This window comes from Pomacea canaliculata, linkage group LG3 (genome assembly GCF_003073045.1).
Source record: "Pomacea canaliculata isolate SZHN2017 linkage group LG3, ASM307304v1, whole genome shotgun sequence".
Taxonomy (NCBI): Eukaryota; Metazoa; Mollusca; class Gastropoda; order Architaenioglossa; family Ampullariidae; genus Pomacea; species Pomacea canaliculata.
Window position 1 is genome coordinate 41,624,885 of NC_037592.1, and position 14,130 is coordinate 41,639,014.

General features: G+C 44.5%; 1 protein-coding gene across 1 annotated transcript in view; it reads right to left on the bottom strand.

Moving 5' to 3' along the window:
• LOC112560343 (FERM and PDZ domain-containing protein 4-like) overlaps positions 1 to 14,130 on the bottom strand; it is a 99,466-nt gene that overhangs the window by 582 nt on the left and 84,754 nt on the right. The window contains exons 8-12 of the mRNA XM_025232149.1: positions 13,168 to 13,179; positions 7,689 to 7,796; positions 2,255 to 2,392; positions 1,502 to 1,621; positions 979 to 1,115 (exon numbers count right to left, since the gene is read on the bottom strand). Of these exons, the coding sequence (XP_025087934.1) occupies positions 979 to 1,115; positions 1,502 to 1,621; positions 2,255 to 2,392; positions 7,689 to 7,796; positions 13,168 to 13,179 (515 nt within the window). The remainder of the gene's footprint in view (positions 1 to 978; positions 1,116 to 1,501; positions 1,622 to 2,254; positions 2,393 to 7,688; positions 7,797 to 13,167; positions 13,180 to 14,130) is intronic.

Below are 14,130 nucleotides of genomic sequence, written 5' to 3' on the forward strand. Positions count from 1 at the left end.
GTGTACATAACTTCATGGAAGTCTTTCTGTGATTTTACTTCACATAATTAACATCATTTCATGTCACTATACCTCTTTTCATATCAGCCATGCTACACACTTTGGTGTAAGTCTACACCATTGCATGTGACAACTATATGCGTATTTTGTGAAACTAACAGTAGCTTGCTCCTCTCCCCAAGCACCTTACCTTCCTAAGATGATGTGATAAAACTACAATAAGCCTCTGAAGTGTCTGATAAATCATGTCTTTTATTCTTTATTTACTTTTGTCTTTTTAAAAATTTAATGTTTTATTTTTCCCTTCTGAGTTACTTTTTCCTTTTAAATACTGCAGGACTCTACATTTCCTCCCCTGCCACAGCGTTCTGACCAGCTTATCCCCCCCTTTTCTGCTTGCCATCCTCCCTATCTTTTCTCCCATCACTTCTCTTGTCCTAATCGCTTTGTCCCCTTAATTCATTTCTATCCTGGATGTTTCCTTTTCCAGATCAACTCCTTCATCCATCAGAAGGTTTCTGTTCTTTTTAACGGAAGTCAAGATTTTTCCCTTAACTGCATCCCGGGCTTCCCTCCAGCTCTCCCCACACTCCTATCCACCTGTTTAGAGTAACGGGCCTTCGCTCTTTGGCTCTCAAGAACATCGTTCACGACAGCATAGAGCCCCAGGCCATGACTACAGGATGGCCCTAACCCAATTTTCCACTAAAAACTTGCAAGCATTACGGCCAATTATTACCTTGTCACTGAACCTTTCGCCACAATCTGACGCGCGACAAATCTGCCTGGAACAGCTTTGAACAAAGCCATTAGTTCAGCCAGGGCCCAGTACGTAGAGCATTAACTCTAAACTGAAGGGAGACATGCTTGTGGCAAAGTGCAGTGCGATGTTAACCCCACTGCGGCTAAATCACATGCTGCTAAATGAACTGCTGCTCCTTAGGGGTCTAGCTGCTGATGCAAAATGCAATCACTCACACGATGGCCTTGATGGAGATCTTGGCTGCCATGTTGGTGCTGACGGCATGCTGCTGGATGTGCAGGGCTGCCAGGCGCAGGGCCGTGTCGTACTTCATCTCCGAGGCGAAACGCTCGTGCAGTACATCGTTACAGCACTGCAAGCACGCAGTGGGTGAGCTGCATTAGGCGCGCGGCGGGCTCTACTGTTAACGTCTTTCTCTCTTCTCTCGCTTCCCTAAATTACCGTCAGTCTTGCTGAACGATCATGTCACAAACCCTCAACCTGTAGTCTCTTTTGTCCGGTTAAGAAGGTTAAGGCTGGTAAAGACTTGTTTTAAAACATTTTTGTAAATGACGATGACAAATTATTTAGGTCTCTCTCTTCAAAGAGTTAAAGAGTCGAGTCTGAGAAAAGAACTTTATGACGAGTTGAAAGACACGTCCACTCCACTATACTCATGCTCGGAAACAACCGCACACACGCATTAACCTAATATATGCATGCACAAACACAACCAGTCACAAAGTAAGAATCTCAAACCTGAAGATAAAAATACTCGAACGCAATGGGATCGTCCTTCAGTAAATCGTAGGCATCCTTGGGTACAAACATCACCCTGAACAAGCAGCGGAAATGCCGAGCTCCAGGTCTGGCTGCAATCTAAATGATTGAGAAAGCACCGCTAGTTCTCACAAAATCAGTTCGGTAGTACCAAACTGGCAGAAGTGGCGGGAAGGCTACACCACCACACCTGCTCACATTATTAACCTTGTTACACCTGCTCATCTTATGAACTTAATCATTCACTTACCTGCTCATCTCGTTTTTAATCGAATCACACCCCTACTCAACTTTCAACAGAATCATTTACCTGTTCCCTTCCTCAAATGAGTTGCACACCTTTTCACCTCATTAACCAAATACCATGCATGCTTCACTTAACCAAACCACTCACCTGCTGAATCAACCAAATCCCTCATGCTTGCTCATCTTATCCACTGAATCACACACTTGCTCACCTCGTCATCCAAATCATATGCCAGATTCATCTCATCATAGAATCACTTACCAGCATGTCTCATCAACCAAAGCATACCTGCTCACATCGCCCACCAAATCATACCTGCTCAGCTCTTCCGCAAAATCACACACTTGCTCATCTCATCAACCAAGTCATCTCCGGTCACATCATCATCAGAATTACTGACCTGTTCATCTCATGAGCTTGCTCGCCTCGTCAACTAGTTCACACACGCTTGCTCGCCTCATCAAGCCCATCACACGTGCTCTGACCTCTGCTAGGGTCTCGTGGTCATGCAGCAGGGTCATCTTGGCCGCGGTGCCCGTGTTGCTCTTCATGTTCTGCACCACCAGGCTGAAGTGGTGAATACACTTGATGCTCAGTTTTTCTTGCAGCGACAGAACAACATCCTGATTCAACAAACAGCAGACACACTTCAGGCGTTTGATGTGAAAAACAAGCACTTATCTGCTGACGGTTGTCTGTACGGCAAAGGCAAAAGTTATATACGGGTCACAGATTAAACAAGAGGCAAATTAGTTTATCAATTAGTTTATCAATATACTTTCAAAAAGAGAGGGAAGCACGTGCACAAAATGTCGATGTTGTGCAATAAAACAGTAGACGTTTGGTAGTCACTCTCCGCATCTTCAGTCTACTGTAAAATCTTTGAAGTGTGAATTTTTTTTACAATATATATATATCTGCATTTTACATCTGTGTCTGTCAGAATGTATCACTGTTCTAAGGTAAAAGTCGCTCCCTAACCCCCTCCTCTCTTTGCTATGTGTATCCATCTCCCTCCCCTTTAGATATTTTCCTTTCTCCATCTCTCTATGCAGTCCCCAAGCCGAGTCGACCGAGGTGCGTTCGCTGCGCCACCGGGGTATTGAACCGGCGCGAGCTCCGCGAGCCCCTGTTGTAACTAGGGGTAAGAGAAACGAAGCCCGCGAAGATGCTCACACTGCAGCATATCAAGAGAGATTGAGCATTCTGCAGCAATTGTAAAATACAACAGTTATTTTAAAAACAGTACCGGTTTTCCCTTCAAATCCAGATTGTCCCCATCATCAATAACTTGCCGAGGTCCGGTTTTCTTGTGAGGCTGCCTTCGTTATCGACTTACCCTTGCAGCCAGCCCTCACTTCATCGTGCTCAGAGCGAGCGATGAGAGGAACGAATGCCGAGATCAGTCTCAGGAACAAAAGCTGCAGCTAGTGGCTGGGGGCAGACCTCTCAGCTGGTAGTTTTAATTAATCAAGGATGTCGCTATGAAAGACACACGGACGCCTAATGTAGCGACGGCCTTGATTGCCAGCGGATGTTGTTAATCATCTATTTTGCATTCATCAGGCAGACCTGTGTCACAACAGCCTTAAGTGGTGTATCACGTGACAAGGATGGAGAAAATGCGACTGATTGATTCTAAAACGAAGTGGGAGACGTTGTAGTTAACCTGTTATTTTTAACACGAAGCATATCTGAAAATTCTGTGACTATCACAAATGTTTATCTACAAGTCTTGTCCGACTACGACGTGTCTAGCACAAAGCATTTACCGCCATCTTGAAGGCAACAATTGTCTGAGTATTCCAGTCTAGAGCGTACATATGACAATGTATACATTAAAGTTTGTCTGACCATTGTGTCTGGTCATGCGTTGGCATCTCACGCAAAACGTGTTCTGTCTCTAAAAACAGAGCGCAATTCCTCGTCATTTGTAGATTTTTCTCTGTGGGTTTAGATGAGCCTGATCCTTTACCTCTAGTTTCATCGGTATCTGTTCAAATCTTCTGTAACAGTGACAACAAGTGCTCTGTCATACAGCATTGACGCTTCGCGGAAACTCGACACGTGATACACAACTTCATCCCAGCCTGGGGACATCAACTTCCGGTTCATGCTAGGTGTGTGTTCCCGCTGCTTTTTCTTCATCAGAATTCTCTTGAAATATATTAAGTCTGACAAGGACAGCATGGTGAGTGCCTCGGTCTTCCTTGGGCACCGTATACACCCCGTGACTTCACCAGTCTGGTGAAATAAAATCCCCATTCTTATCAGACTCATGTGTTTATACGGGGGTGGAGAAGTGGGGCTACCAAGATGGAATACTCCCAGACTATTTATGGGGGATGAATTCTGCTTCTTCCAGAATGGCATCCACAGTATTGATCGGCACTGGAACCATGCAGCAGGCTGCCTGCGGCTCGACTTTGCTGCACGACTGTGCAGCATTGCCACTGCTGGAGTTGTTATGGTGACTCATTAATGCTCGGGAATGAGCACCCGTAAACGGCCAGTCCAATACATCTTTTGTCAGCTCCCTTGTTCACACAGAAAGTTAGCATCACGACCATAAATACTTCTTTGAGCGATGAAATAAACGTAAGGTCAGCTCTCGGCGTGTTTTTGTCATAACACAGGATAAGGTTTGGGAAAGTCGGAGAGAAGATGAGAAAGAAATGATGTCTGAGATTATGTCCATAAAGCAGAGATGGGCTCGCAAAAAAGACATTATTAGAGTTTCTGTATGCGTGAAGAAAAAGATAACTCCGTCATCTGATCAAAAATAATATTTGTAGGATGTTTGATCATCTTTGATCGATGGATTTTTGTAGTGCCCACGCCTTGTCACGAGGTCCACTGCGCCAAACCCTTGAGGTGCCTCAGCCAACCTTCGAGGTCCATATGGCTAACCCCTGAGGCAGTGTGCAGCCAACTGTATGTAAGCTGCGGAAAGCTTTTCACTTCATTTGTGTCTTGCTTGTTCATGCGTGCCGTCATGGAACACGAAGTTTCCAGTGATTGGAAGATTAAACAAGATGTTCTGGAGCCATCCGCCACTCAACTTTCTCTCTCGCTCCTTCGCGCATCATTCTCCCTCCGACCCCCTCCTTCTCTGCAGTTTTATATTACATTATCCACATTTGTTCTGCGCCATAAAGGTATGCCGCAATGTTCTTCTGCGTAGTATTTTTTTTTTTCATTTGTAGTCACAGATAAAATTTTACAACGAAAAAAATAAACATAAAACCAAATTCCGGAGCAAGGTTCATTTACCAAATACCAAATATAGTTTAAAATAACCCTGAACCGTAATCGAAACGATTATTCCGGACAAATTTTGGTGAGGGTCAGACAACTGGTGCCATTTTGTATAATTATCAAGCGCAGCCTGCCCACCAAAAAACATCGACACCACTTTTAGCTTTATGTCTAAAACTTTTGGCACAGTTACAAAACAGTTGATGACTTCAGATGTGGCTTATTTACCTACCCTCCCCTTAAACCTGGGACAGAGGCAGGACATACTTCACACGCTGGGCACAAGTGGAGCACGTGACAGTCATGCGACTGACGTGTATTTTGGTCAATGAGAGTTGAAGGAACCTATCGCACGAGACAGTGGTTCCCCGAGGTTTGCCTACCAATTCTCCGTGTGCGACTCTGTGGGGTGGGTCAATGGTCAAAGTTGGTCAACACTGATCTGTGATAATGTCCAAGTTCTGTGACAATGAAGTTAGGGTCCAGATCGTGACAGCTGCGTTCTACGGCAGGTCTATGGCCAGCACTACTCTCTACAGTGAAACTGAAATTTTTGAAATTTTCCATTAAAAAATATATCGTTTCAGTCTAGCCTAAGTTCAGAAATTCCAGCCTGCTAGTGCAAGCCAGCTGCAAAGACCGCGTTGAACCCAGAAAAAGTTATTAAACCAGACACGAAATATTCTCCAATACAGTTCTTATTCAAGTTAAATGCCGTTAGAACTTGAAACAACACACACACAGCAAACAAGACGGAAACAAAAACAGTATATTTTGGAGACAAGCAAAATTCGACAAATGTATTGTAAAAGTGTCCGGTGATATTTAGCCCATTTCATAATATGTAATCATTGTCTATTGTGCTTAGTTTATTGTATAATCCATTTATTGGTTATCTCTCTGTACAACGGTATTCGTTGTCATTGTATTTAGGACACATTTTCCACATAATGCTGTATTGTTTGCCTTGTTTTGTGATCGTACCAATGATAATCACACCATACATGGATTAATCGATGAAGGTGTGTGCATTGGGGTGCTGTGAAAGAATGCCGGTAATTAGGTGGGAGAGGCTGTATTTAAAACAGCGGAGATAAGACGTCAATAATACTGAGGGAGGGGAGCAGGGGAAGAGTGGAGGCATTACAATCATGGTGCATGCGACTAAACACGTGACAAATGATTCCACGTAAAAAAAAATCGGGAAAGAAAGAGCTCCTCCTCCACATGAAATAGTGCGCGGTGTTGAGAAGCATTAATGTTCCGTGGCTCCACTTTACACAACACTCTTGTGTCGTGGCGGACCTCGGCTGACCAGAAATAAAGGAAGTGGTGAAGCTGCAAAAGTTACATTCTGGCCGGCTGGCAGGATTCTTCTCTACTCCAGCGTCTCCAATAGGGCTCGGCAAGACATAATCCGCTGTGACCTGCTCTTACTTCGGCATCCATGCGGCGCTGACTCCTTCGACCTTTTAGAAAAGCGGGCGGAAAGCTCGCCTGAGTGAGCTCCCCTGCACGCCTGGTCGGAGCGCCTAAGCAATCTAATATCGCCGGTGACCCGGTCTCAACGCTGTCCCTCCCCTCCCCATAGCCCTCCTGCCTCGCCTCATCACTTGCTCCCACCCGCATCAGTGAGGAGGGGGATGGAATCTGGGCTCCAGACCTTATTTCCGGTAGAAGGAACGCGCGGACTTTGTTAATTCCCGCCAGTAACCGCTACTTCCGTAAGGCAAAGAAGTCCAGGTTTTAGTAGTGATTCTTCGCACCGTCCGATCAAAGTCATCTTCGCTTGGATTTCAGTAAATACGCGGTGTCTGCCGATGGTTCCAGGAGAACGTAGGCTTCCATGATTAGGCAGAAGGTATGTTCCTATGACTCTGAAGAAGGAAGACTCCTATGGTGATTCAGGAGAAGGTAAGCTCCTGCGACGAGACGCAAACAGGTCGACGATGAGGCCATATGAGCGAGTGGACAGACGATAAGAGGGTGGAGGGACGCGTGTGCTTAGCGCGTGGTTGTGGACAATTCGATTTGTTCCTTTCCTGCTATCCAATTCCAGCCTGACCACTCTGGCCTCTTTTTTTTTCTCTCTTACTCTTTCTCTCTCTCCCAGGTCCGCGCTTCATGCGACTGTCATGTGTTTGATGAAATTATTTCACCAAGAAAAACGGTTAATGCGGCTCCAAACTGCGAGAGGGAGAAACAGGGAGAAAGTGGGAAGTTAATATGGGTGGTGTGGGAAGAAAAACATGACGGGTTTGCAAGCAGACGTCCGTAGGGACATCCGTACGCACACATACATACATAAAAAAAACATGAACACAAAGCATATACAGTACGCACCCCCGCACACACACACACATGCGTGCGCTGATGCACACATGCAGAGCTACAGATGACGATGTGTAAATGTTAAGCCTACTAATGATTCCTTCAAAATGAAAGGCAAGTGGCGAGCAGGAACGGAGCACCTCAATACAAAGCAAACAACGTCAGATAAACATCAGCACTCAGTGTGATGTACATAGACACCCGTAACGACCAACTCTGAATGCAGAGTGAGCTGATTTCATGTAAAGAAACCTAGGGTCTAAATTTAAACGAACCCTCCTAATACAAACGAAAGAAAAAAAAAACTTGCGAGGCGATAAGGCGACTTACCTTGACCGTGGTCTTGTTGTCGTACTTGAAGGACTTGGTCTGACCATTCTCCAGGAAGACCTTTAAGACGTTTGGCATAAAAGGCACGTAACTCTCCACAGGTGATGGCTGAGAAAGACCAAATAAAATACAACAGAACGTTGTAGACAAAGTGATCAGAAACACCTTAGCTTGTCTCAAAGGAAAGACGAATTTTACAATTTTATCATCACTTTCCACAGAAAATCCTGCCAAGCATCAACTGCTATTAACATAAAGTACAAGTCACCAAAGGCTTTTGTACATGGAAACAAAACAACAAATGTGTATAATCAAAGACTGATTTAAAGCCTATTGTAAACAACAACAAAAAAAAAAATACAACAAATATGCCAAACATGTTTGATCATACAAAAATCAAACGCAGGAGAGAATTTCTTGCCAATTTCACAGCAACACAACACAAGGAGGATGCCCCAAGCTGCAGCCTACGACAGACTTTAACGTGACAAAGGCGTCACGCCTGCAGTTTAGCAACAGGAAACGCTCGCTGTTCACAAATGGAATGTTGATGTCACGCACAACAGCCAACACTTGGCAAGACGAACATCAACACAAGACGTGCACTCGTTATTATGGATTAGAAAGGATACTCGGAGTTACGGACATCACAACTCAGAATTATGGACATCAACATCAGCACTGGGCATGCGAACACCAACAGTAGGCATGATATGATGACTATAACTCTCAACAATGTGGACACCAATATTCAGCTTGACAACACTGTTTTTCTACTTCAGGTCACATATGCTTGAGCAGGTGATTCTGGAGCAAACAGCGCCACTAGGTGATGGCTGTGGAGTTTACGGGAAATACTGCACCAGCGCCACCAGCAAAAGCAACTAGTCTACTAACTACAGCAACATCTTCTGCGGAGGTGATGTTTGGTTTATACTGAATTTTCTCGTATTTTTCAAGAAAACGTTGATAAGGGAGGACCAAAAGCAGTTAAATTCCTTCCGCACAATTCAAATCCATTTTTATTATTAAACGCAGGTCATATTACACGATATTGAGGCCTAATCATAATTCCCAGATCCATAATTCAGTAACGGCCGTGAAGGGGTGAAAAAACAAGACCAAAAATGGGAGGAAGCGGCAGGCTTGAAATTACACAGATCCCATAGGACTGTACAGGTGGATTGAACCACGTGACCTGATCGCCCGGCAGTGTCTCTAGAGACAGCAGGCTGTAGCCTGTGGATGGTGAAGCGTTGTCTTCTGGACCTGCACGATAAAGGACACGTGAAATCAGTCTGTACATTGCACTTGGCTGTTCACAAACTGTCATTTCTCCAAGCAGGTACTATTAGTTATCACTTCAGCAGCTGAGCACGCTTCAACGCTTTGTGTATCCTCCACTTGCCACATGCTGCTTCATTCCTTTGAATAAATGTACTCACAGCAGGTCTGGTTTCACAGTTATTCTTGGACTATTAACTCAAACTACTTCTGTCCACCCAGCCACGCAGATCCACCAAATCATCGCAAAGGTGATCAAAAAGAGATGTTTGGCTCCGCTGTGCCGAGTCCTGACACAGCTCATTGGCCTACTAGGTTCAGTGACCTTTGCCTTAGCTTTATTATTTATTATTGTTCACACGCCCCACGTCTCTCTCCCCCTCCCTCTCTGTACGGAATGATTTTCAGTGAGTCCTGCAGTGTGTGTGTGTGGAGGAAGTGGGGGAATCGGAATAGTAATGAACAGTGTCGACGGCAGCTGATGGTGGAACATCTGCAGACCAAGATGCTGAGCAGCCATAATGAATCCACGTCACATGGCGCTTAGATGCTTCAGCGTCTGGACACCGAGACTACGGTGGGCGGATCTCTGCGATAGCGCCGCGTGCTGCCTAGCATGCTAATGGCTCGTCCGCCTGACAGACGGTTGTCCTCGGGTCACAGAGCTTGGTTTGTCCCGAAAAAAAAAAGAAACCTGATGTCATAGGATCAAAAACTTTTGGCCACTCGACATGACCTGTCCCTAGATCAGACAACTAATTATGTCTTCGAACTTTGTCAGAAACTTGAGATGTCTACCCGTTACAGAACTCGGCCATTCCTCGTTCAGACTGGTCAGTACTTTGGTCAGAGAAAACATGACCTTTCCACGGACCAGAAAACTTGGTCTGTCCTTGGACTTTAAAACTTGGTCTGCGCTAGTCAGAAGGTATGCCTTGTCCGCGGATCAGAAAGTTTGTCTGTCCTAATTCGAGCCAGATAAGCAAGAAATTCTGCTTTAATTCAAAGTAAACAGTTTTATCAAGTGTTCTGTAGAAACTGGGAAAGATTAGGTCTTCACTAAACCACTTAACAGAAGAAAAGAGAGAATGTCAAAGCGATCACTAGAGTACAAGGATTAGGGGGGAAGGAGGGATAGGATGTGCTGGTCTGTAGTTTTCATGTTTACATTTCCCATTATGTGACAATCTCAGCCTCAGACATCATTCTGCTCCTGAAACTCCCGTCTACTATCTTTTAGTAGTGACCTTTCACTTTGGAATCCAAGAATTCCAACATATCTTTTGCCGGTTTCGTCTAATCAGGAAAACATGGAGATTAGTTCCTGTATCCTTTACTTCTTTGGAAGAGGGATGTTGACGAGAACATGAAAAGAGAAAGAAAATGAACGGAGATGGAAGCGTACCATACTTAAATTCTACTTTATTCTGTCTTTTACTACAAGCGATTTCCAAGTCAGAATTAGAGCGAAAAATATTGTCTGAAATAAATATGAATCTTGCAGAATGTGATTCGACGGCTGGGTATACCAAGAGTATTTTGTGTCATGCTGTTAAATCCTCTCTTTGTAACTTGCATGCACTAGACACTTGTCATGATATTTTTATGTTTGAGAACACTCAATGGTGCTGGTAAGACTGAATACTTGTCTTTCCTAATTACCGAGGAGAGGGTTGATAAGCGAGGGGCGGGTGTTGTATGTCTGCTGGTTACGGGATTCTACTCAAAGCAGTATTTTACATTTAGTGTATATTCAGCACTTAGGTATATTCAGACAGGCCATCGTCTGTTGCCATTTTCCATTTATGCACATATCTTGGCAGTTTCAAATGTGTGCCTTATTGTACTCACGACTGGCCTTCCAACTGGCAACACTGTGGCCTCCTTCTTTATGCAGAGATACTGGATGTCGAATGCTGCCCTATGACATTAGAACAGTATATCTTAGGTTCTACAAAAGAATTTGTTCGCTTCTTGCAGGTCGATAAATGTCGCTGCATGTTGACATCTGTCAACACAGGCCGATAAATGTTTACACATGCTGACGTCTGGATAACACGTAAGGAAAGGTTAATAAATGTTAATACATGCTGACACACATTGACAAATATTGACACATGGTGACACAGGCACAGACTGTCGGCGATGCGAGGAAAACAATATGACAAAATACTATCAAGAAGGATTTTCATCCTCCTGGTATATCCGTGCCATTTCATTATCCATTTAGATGGCCACGGAACGAAGCCTGACAATGACTGGAATTTGTAGACACTTGTGAGCTGCATTCAAGAAGTGGCTAAGTCTGGCGTGTCTCGTCTGCGCATGCCTTGACGGCCCTGACCTCGATCTTCACGAATAAAGAGAAGGTCGGGCCCCAACGGCCCTTAATCCCAGGGATCTCAGCAAGTCATGAACGGTATCACGGTGCAGTGGTCGGTGAAGAAACTTTCAAATTGCGCAGACAAGAACGGCATAATGACTTCTTAGACAATTGCAGGGTGCAGGTTTGGTCTGAACAGAGCAATGATCCATGGCCACAGACTTCAGTACGATTCCGGTCCTATTCACTTCACCATCGTAAAAGACTAAATATCTTTTTCCCTGCTTTTGTGTGCGTGGTTGCTCGAAAGTAGTGAGAGTGTGACTGCTCGTATATATGCACGTGTGTACGCGCTTGCGTGCGTGAATGCGCATCGGGGCAAGAAGTAGGGGAGTACTTGTGTTTTGCATGATTCTGCGTGACCATCGCAAGGTTGGAAAGATCACGTGAACAGTGCTCACAAAACCTCCAACATCTAACCTCATTTGTTAATTCAGTCCAATACGCTCTTTTTTTCTCTCTGTGCTTGTATCTCTTCCCTCCAGATTCTGGTCTTTTCTTTCTCTCCCGTCTTATTTCTAGGTCATTCGAGAGAAACAGACATTTGCTGAGATGTCCCAGACTAACATGTCCGGAGATGTTCCAGACTAACATTGGCTGAAATGTCCCAGACTAACAGGTCCGGAGAAGCAGGAAAACCACAGCATGGTCCATTACAGCCTAATGGAAGCCGCGCCGTCTGGCTGGCCGAGGGTTTGAGGGTGAAATCCAATCAACAAGTGCTCGCCACTTGCCGGCCAGTCACGGACACGCATGGACGAGTATTTTCCCCCGCCTACCTCTCGACCCTCCCGCAGGACACGAGCCGCGTCCCCCGCCCATCTTGTGTTGTACTTGTTATCCCTGAGGCGAGCTGATTACATCCAGCCCCGACAGCCTACGGCTGCTGGGTGTTAATGTGTCACTACTAACTTCATTTGTCGATGCTGTGTTATTGTGTCGCTGGTGGTTTAGTTTGCCACCACCCATAATTAGTGTGACTCTGAAGAGCATTATATTAGTGGTTCACAGCTGAGTGTTAGTGAGTCGCTACTAGATATCAGCGTCTCAGTGATGCCTAGTTGTGTGTCTATGTGGGTGTTTAGTGGGTGTTTAGTGTGTTTAGTGTCTGACACTAGTAGGAACTAGTGCTGCACTCTGGATGCCACTACTGGGTATGATTATTTCATTCCTAGATCTTAGTGTCACTGTATGGATGCTAGCGTATCGCTTCTGTGACACTTTTAGAAGCTACTGTGTCACCAGGGTGTTGTTTTCCAGCCCCAGTCTTTCGTATTACTATCTTATCAAACGAAAGAAACCTCAGGTGAATTGACGTATAACGTATATTAAACCTTACAGTCGACTGGGAAAATACAGTTTGAAGTTGCATTGAAAAACTACATCTGCTGAAATGAAAATAAAGATAATTTTAAGCGGCATAGAATACATAGGAGCATAGTGTGGTATGTCGTGGTTTCCTGGTGTGGCACAAAAAAACAAAAATCAGAAACTTAACAAAGTTGACATGAGACATGCCACATCAACGAAGTAAAGCCAAGGGTTGGGCATGCACAGGGCTTCAAGGGCCAGACATGCTAGACATCTGCTCCATTAAAAGAAATACAGAACAACAGCCTAATACAGTACATGCCAGACACAATTCAGCTGTGGAAACACGAGAAAAAGGACAGCTCGCTACAGGGCATGTCAAGCCTACACTCAGTCCTGACAGTACACAACAATCTAACTCTGAACAGCAAGCAGTTAAAACAGTAAAACAGCTCACTGAACAACGGTCACACACTGCACAGAAAAACGAAGTTCACTTGCCGAGTTTTCCGTCTGAGGTCAGCAACAGACAGGCAAAATACATCATTAGGTCATCGTTAAATACCCGTTAATTTCATGTATGAGCTAAAGTCAATCACAGCAAACATTTGTTTCCTTTGTTGTTGGCGGAACTGCAGGCGCCCAAGAACAAAGAATGAGCTTGAGTAGATGAGGTGAACATCGTGCGCTCTCTCTCTCCCTCTCATCCTTTATATGTATGTTTTCTTGACTTCCTCTTTCATTCACTCTTTTCGTGTCATAACATTAACACATAGTGACATTCTTGTACAAAAAGGTCAAGCTCTTTATACTCCTCACAAACTAATAAATGTCAAATTAACGTGTAGCAAATGCAGGCCAGTCAACGTGTTTTAAGAAACTACTAAAAACCACGCGCGTTAGAGTTCTAGTAAGTGACCCTGATTTTTTGTCTAATGCAAGAAGTTCAACATTTCTTACCTTCAGCACTAAGATATTTATTTTAATTCAAGAGAATATAAAAGTCAACACATTCCTATTCAGCAAGATTAGAATTTCCCAATGGAAAAATAAACTTGTCGCGACTAAAATAATAAATTTGATTTGTTTATTAAAGGCACCCGGCAAGCGGACATCAGTAGCCTTAAAAGCCGGAAGTGCGTACTAGCCGCTTGCGCATCTGTGACGTAGCGTGGCTGGCCCACACAAGCCAGCTGGTGGGTGGGTTCGTCACTCTGTAGAGGGCGAGATAAGAACAGGGAGGAAGTGCAGGGTGGTGGAGGACGTCCCTGCACGCCTCACTTTGTAAGGACTGAAAGGTTGCAGTCTTCACCTTTGTCTATGCCCGTGTTTCCAACATCAGCAGACAGAATATTTCATCTAAAAAGTGGGAATAAGAACAAGTCTAAAATGTTGGTCAGGTTCTACAGAGTTACTTCATCCCTTCAACAGTCCCCATGGGCGTAATTATGAAGTAGGAAGGAT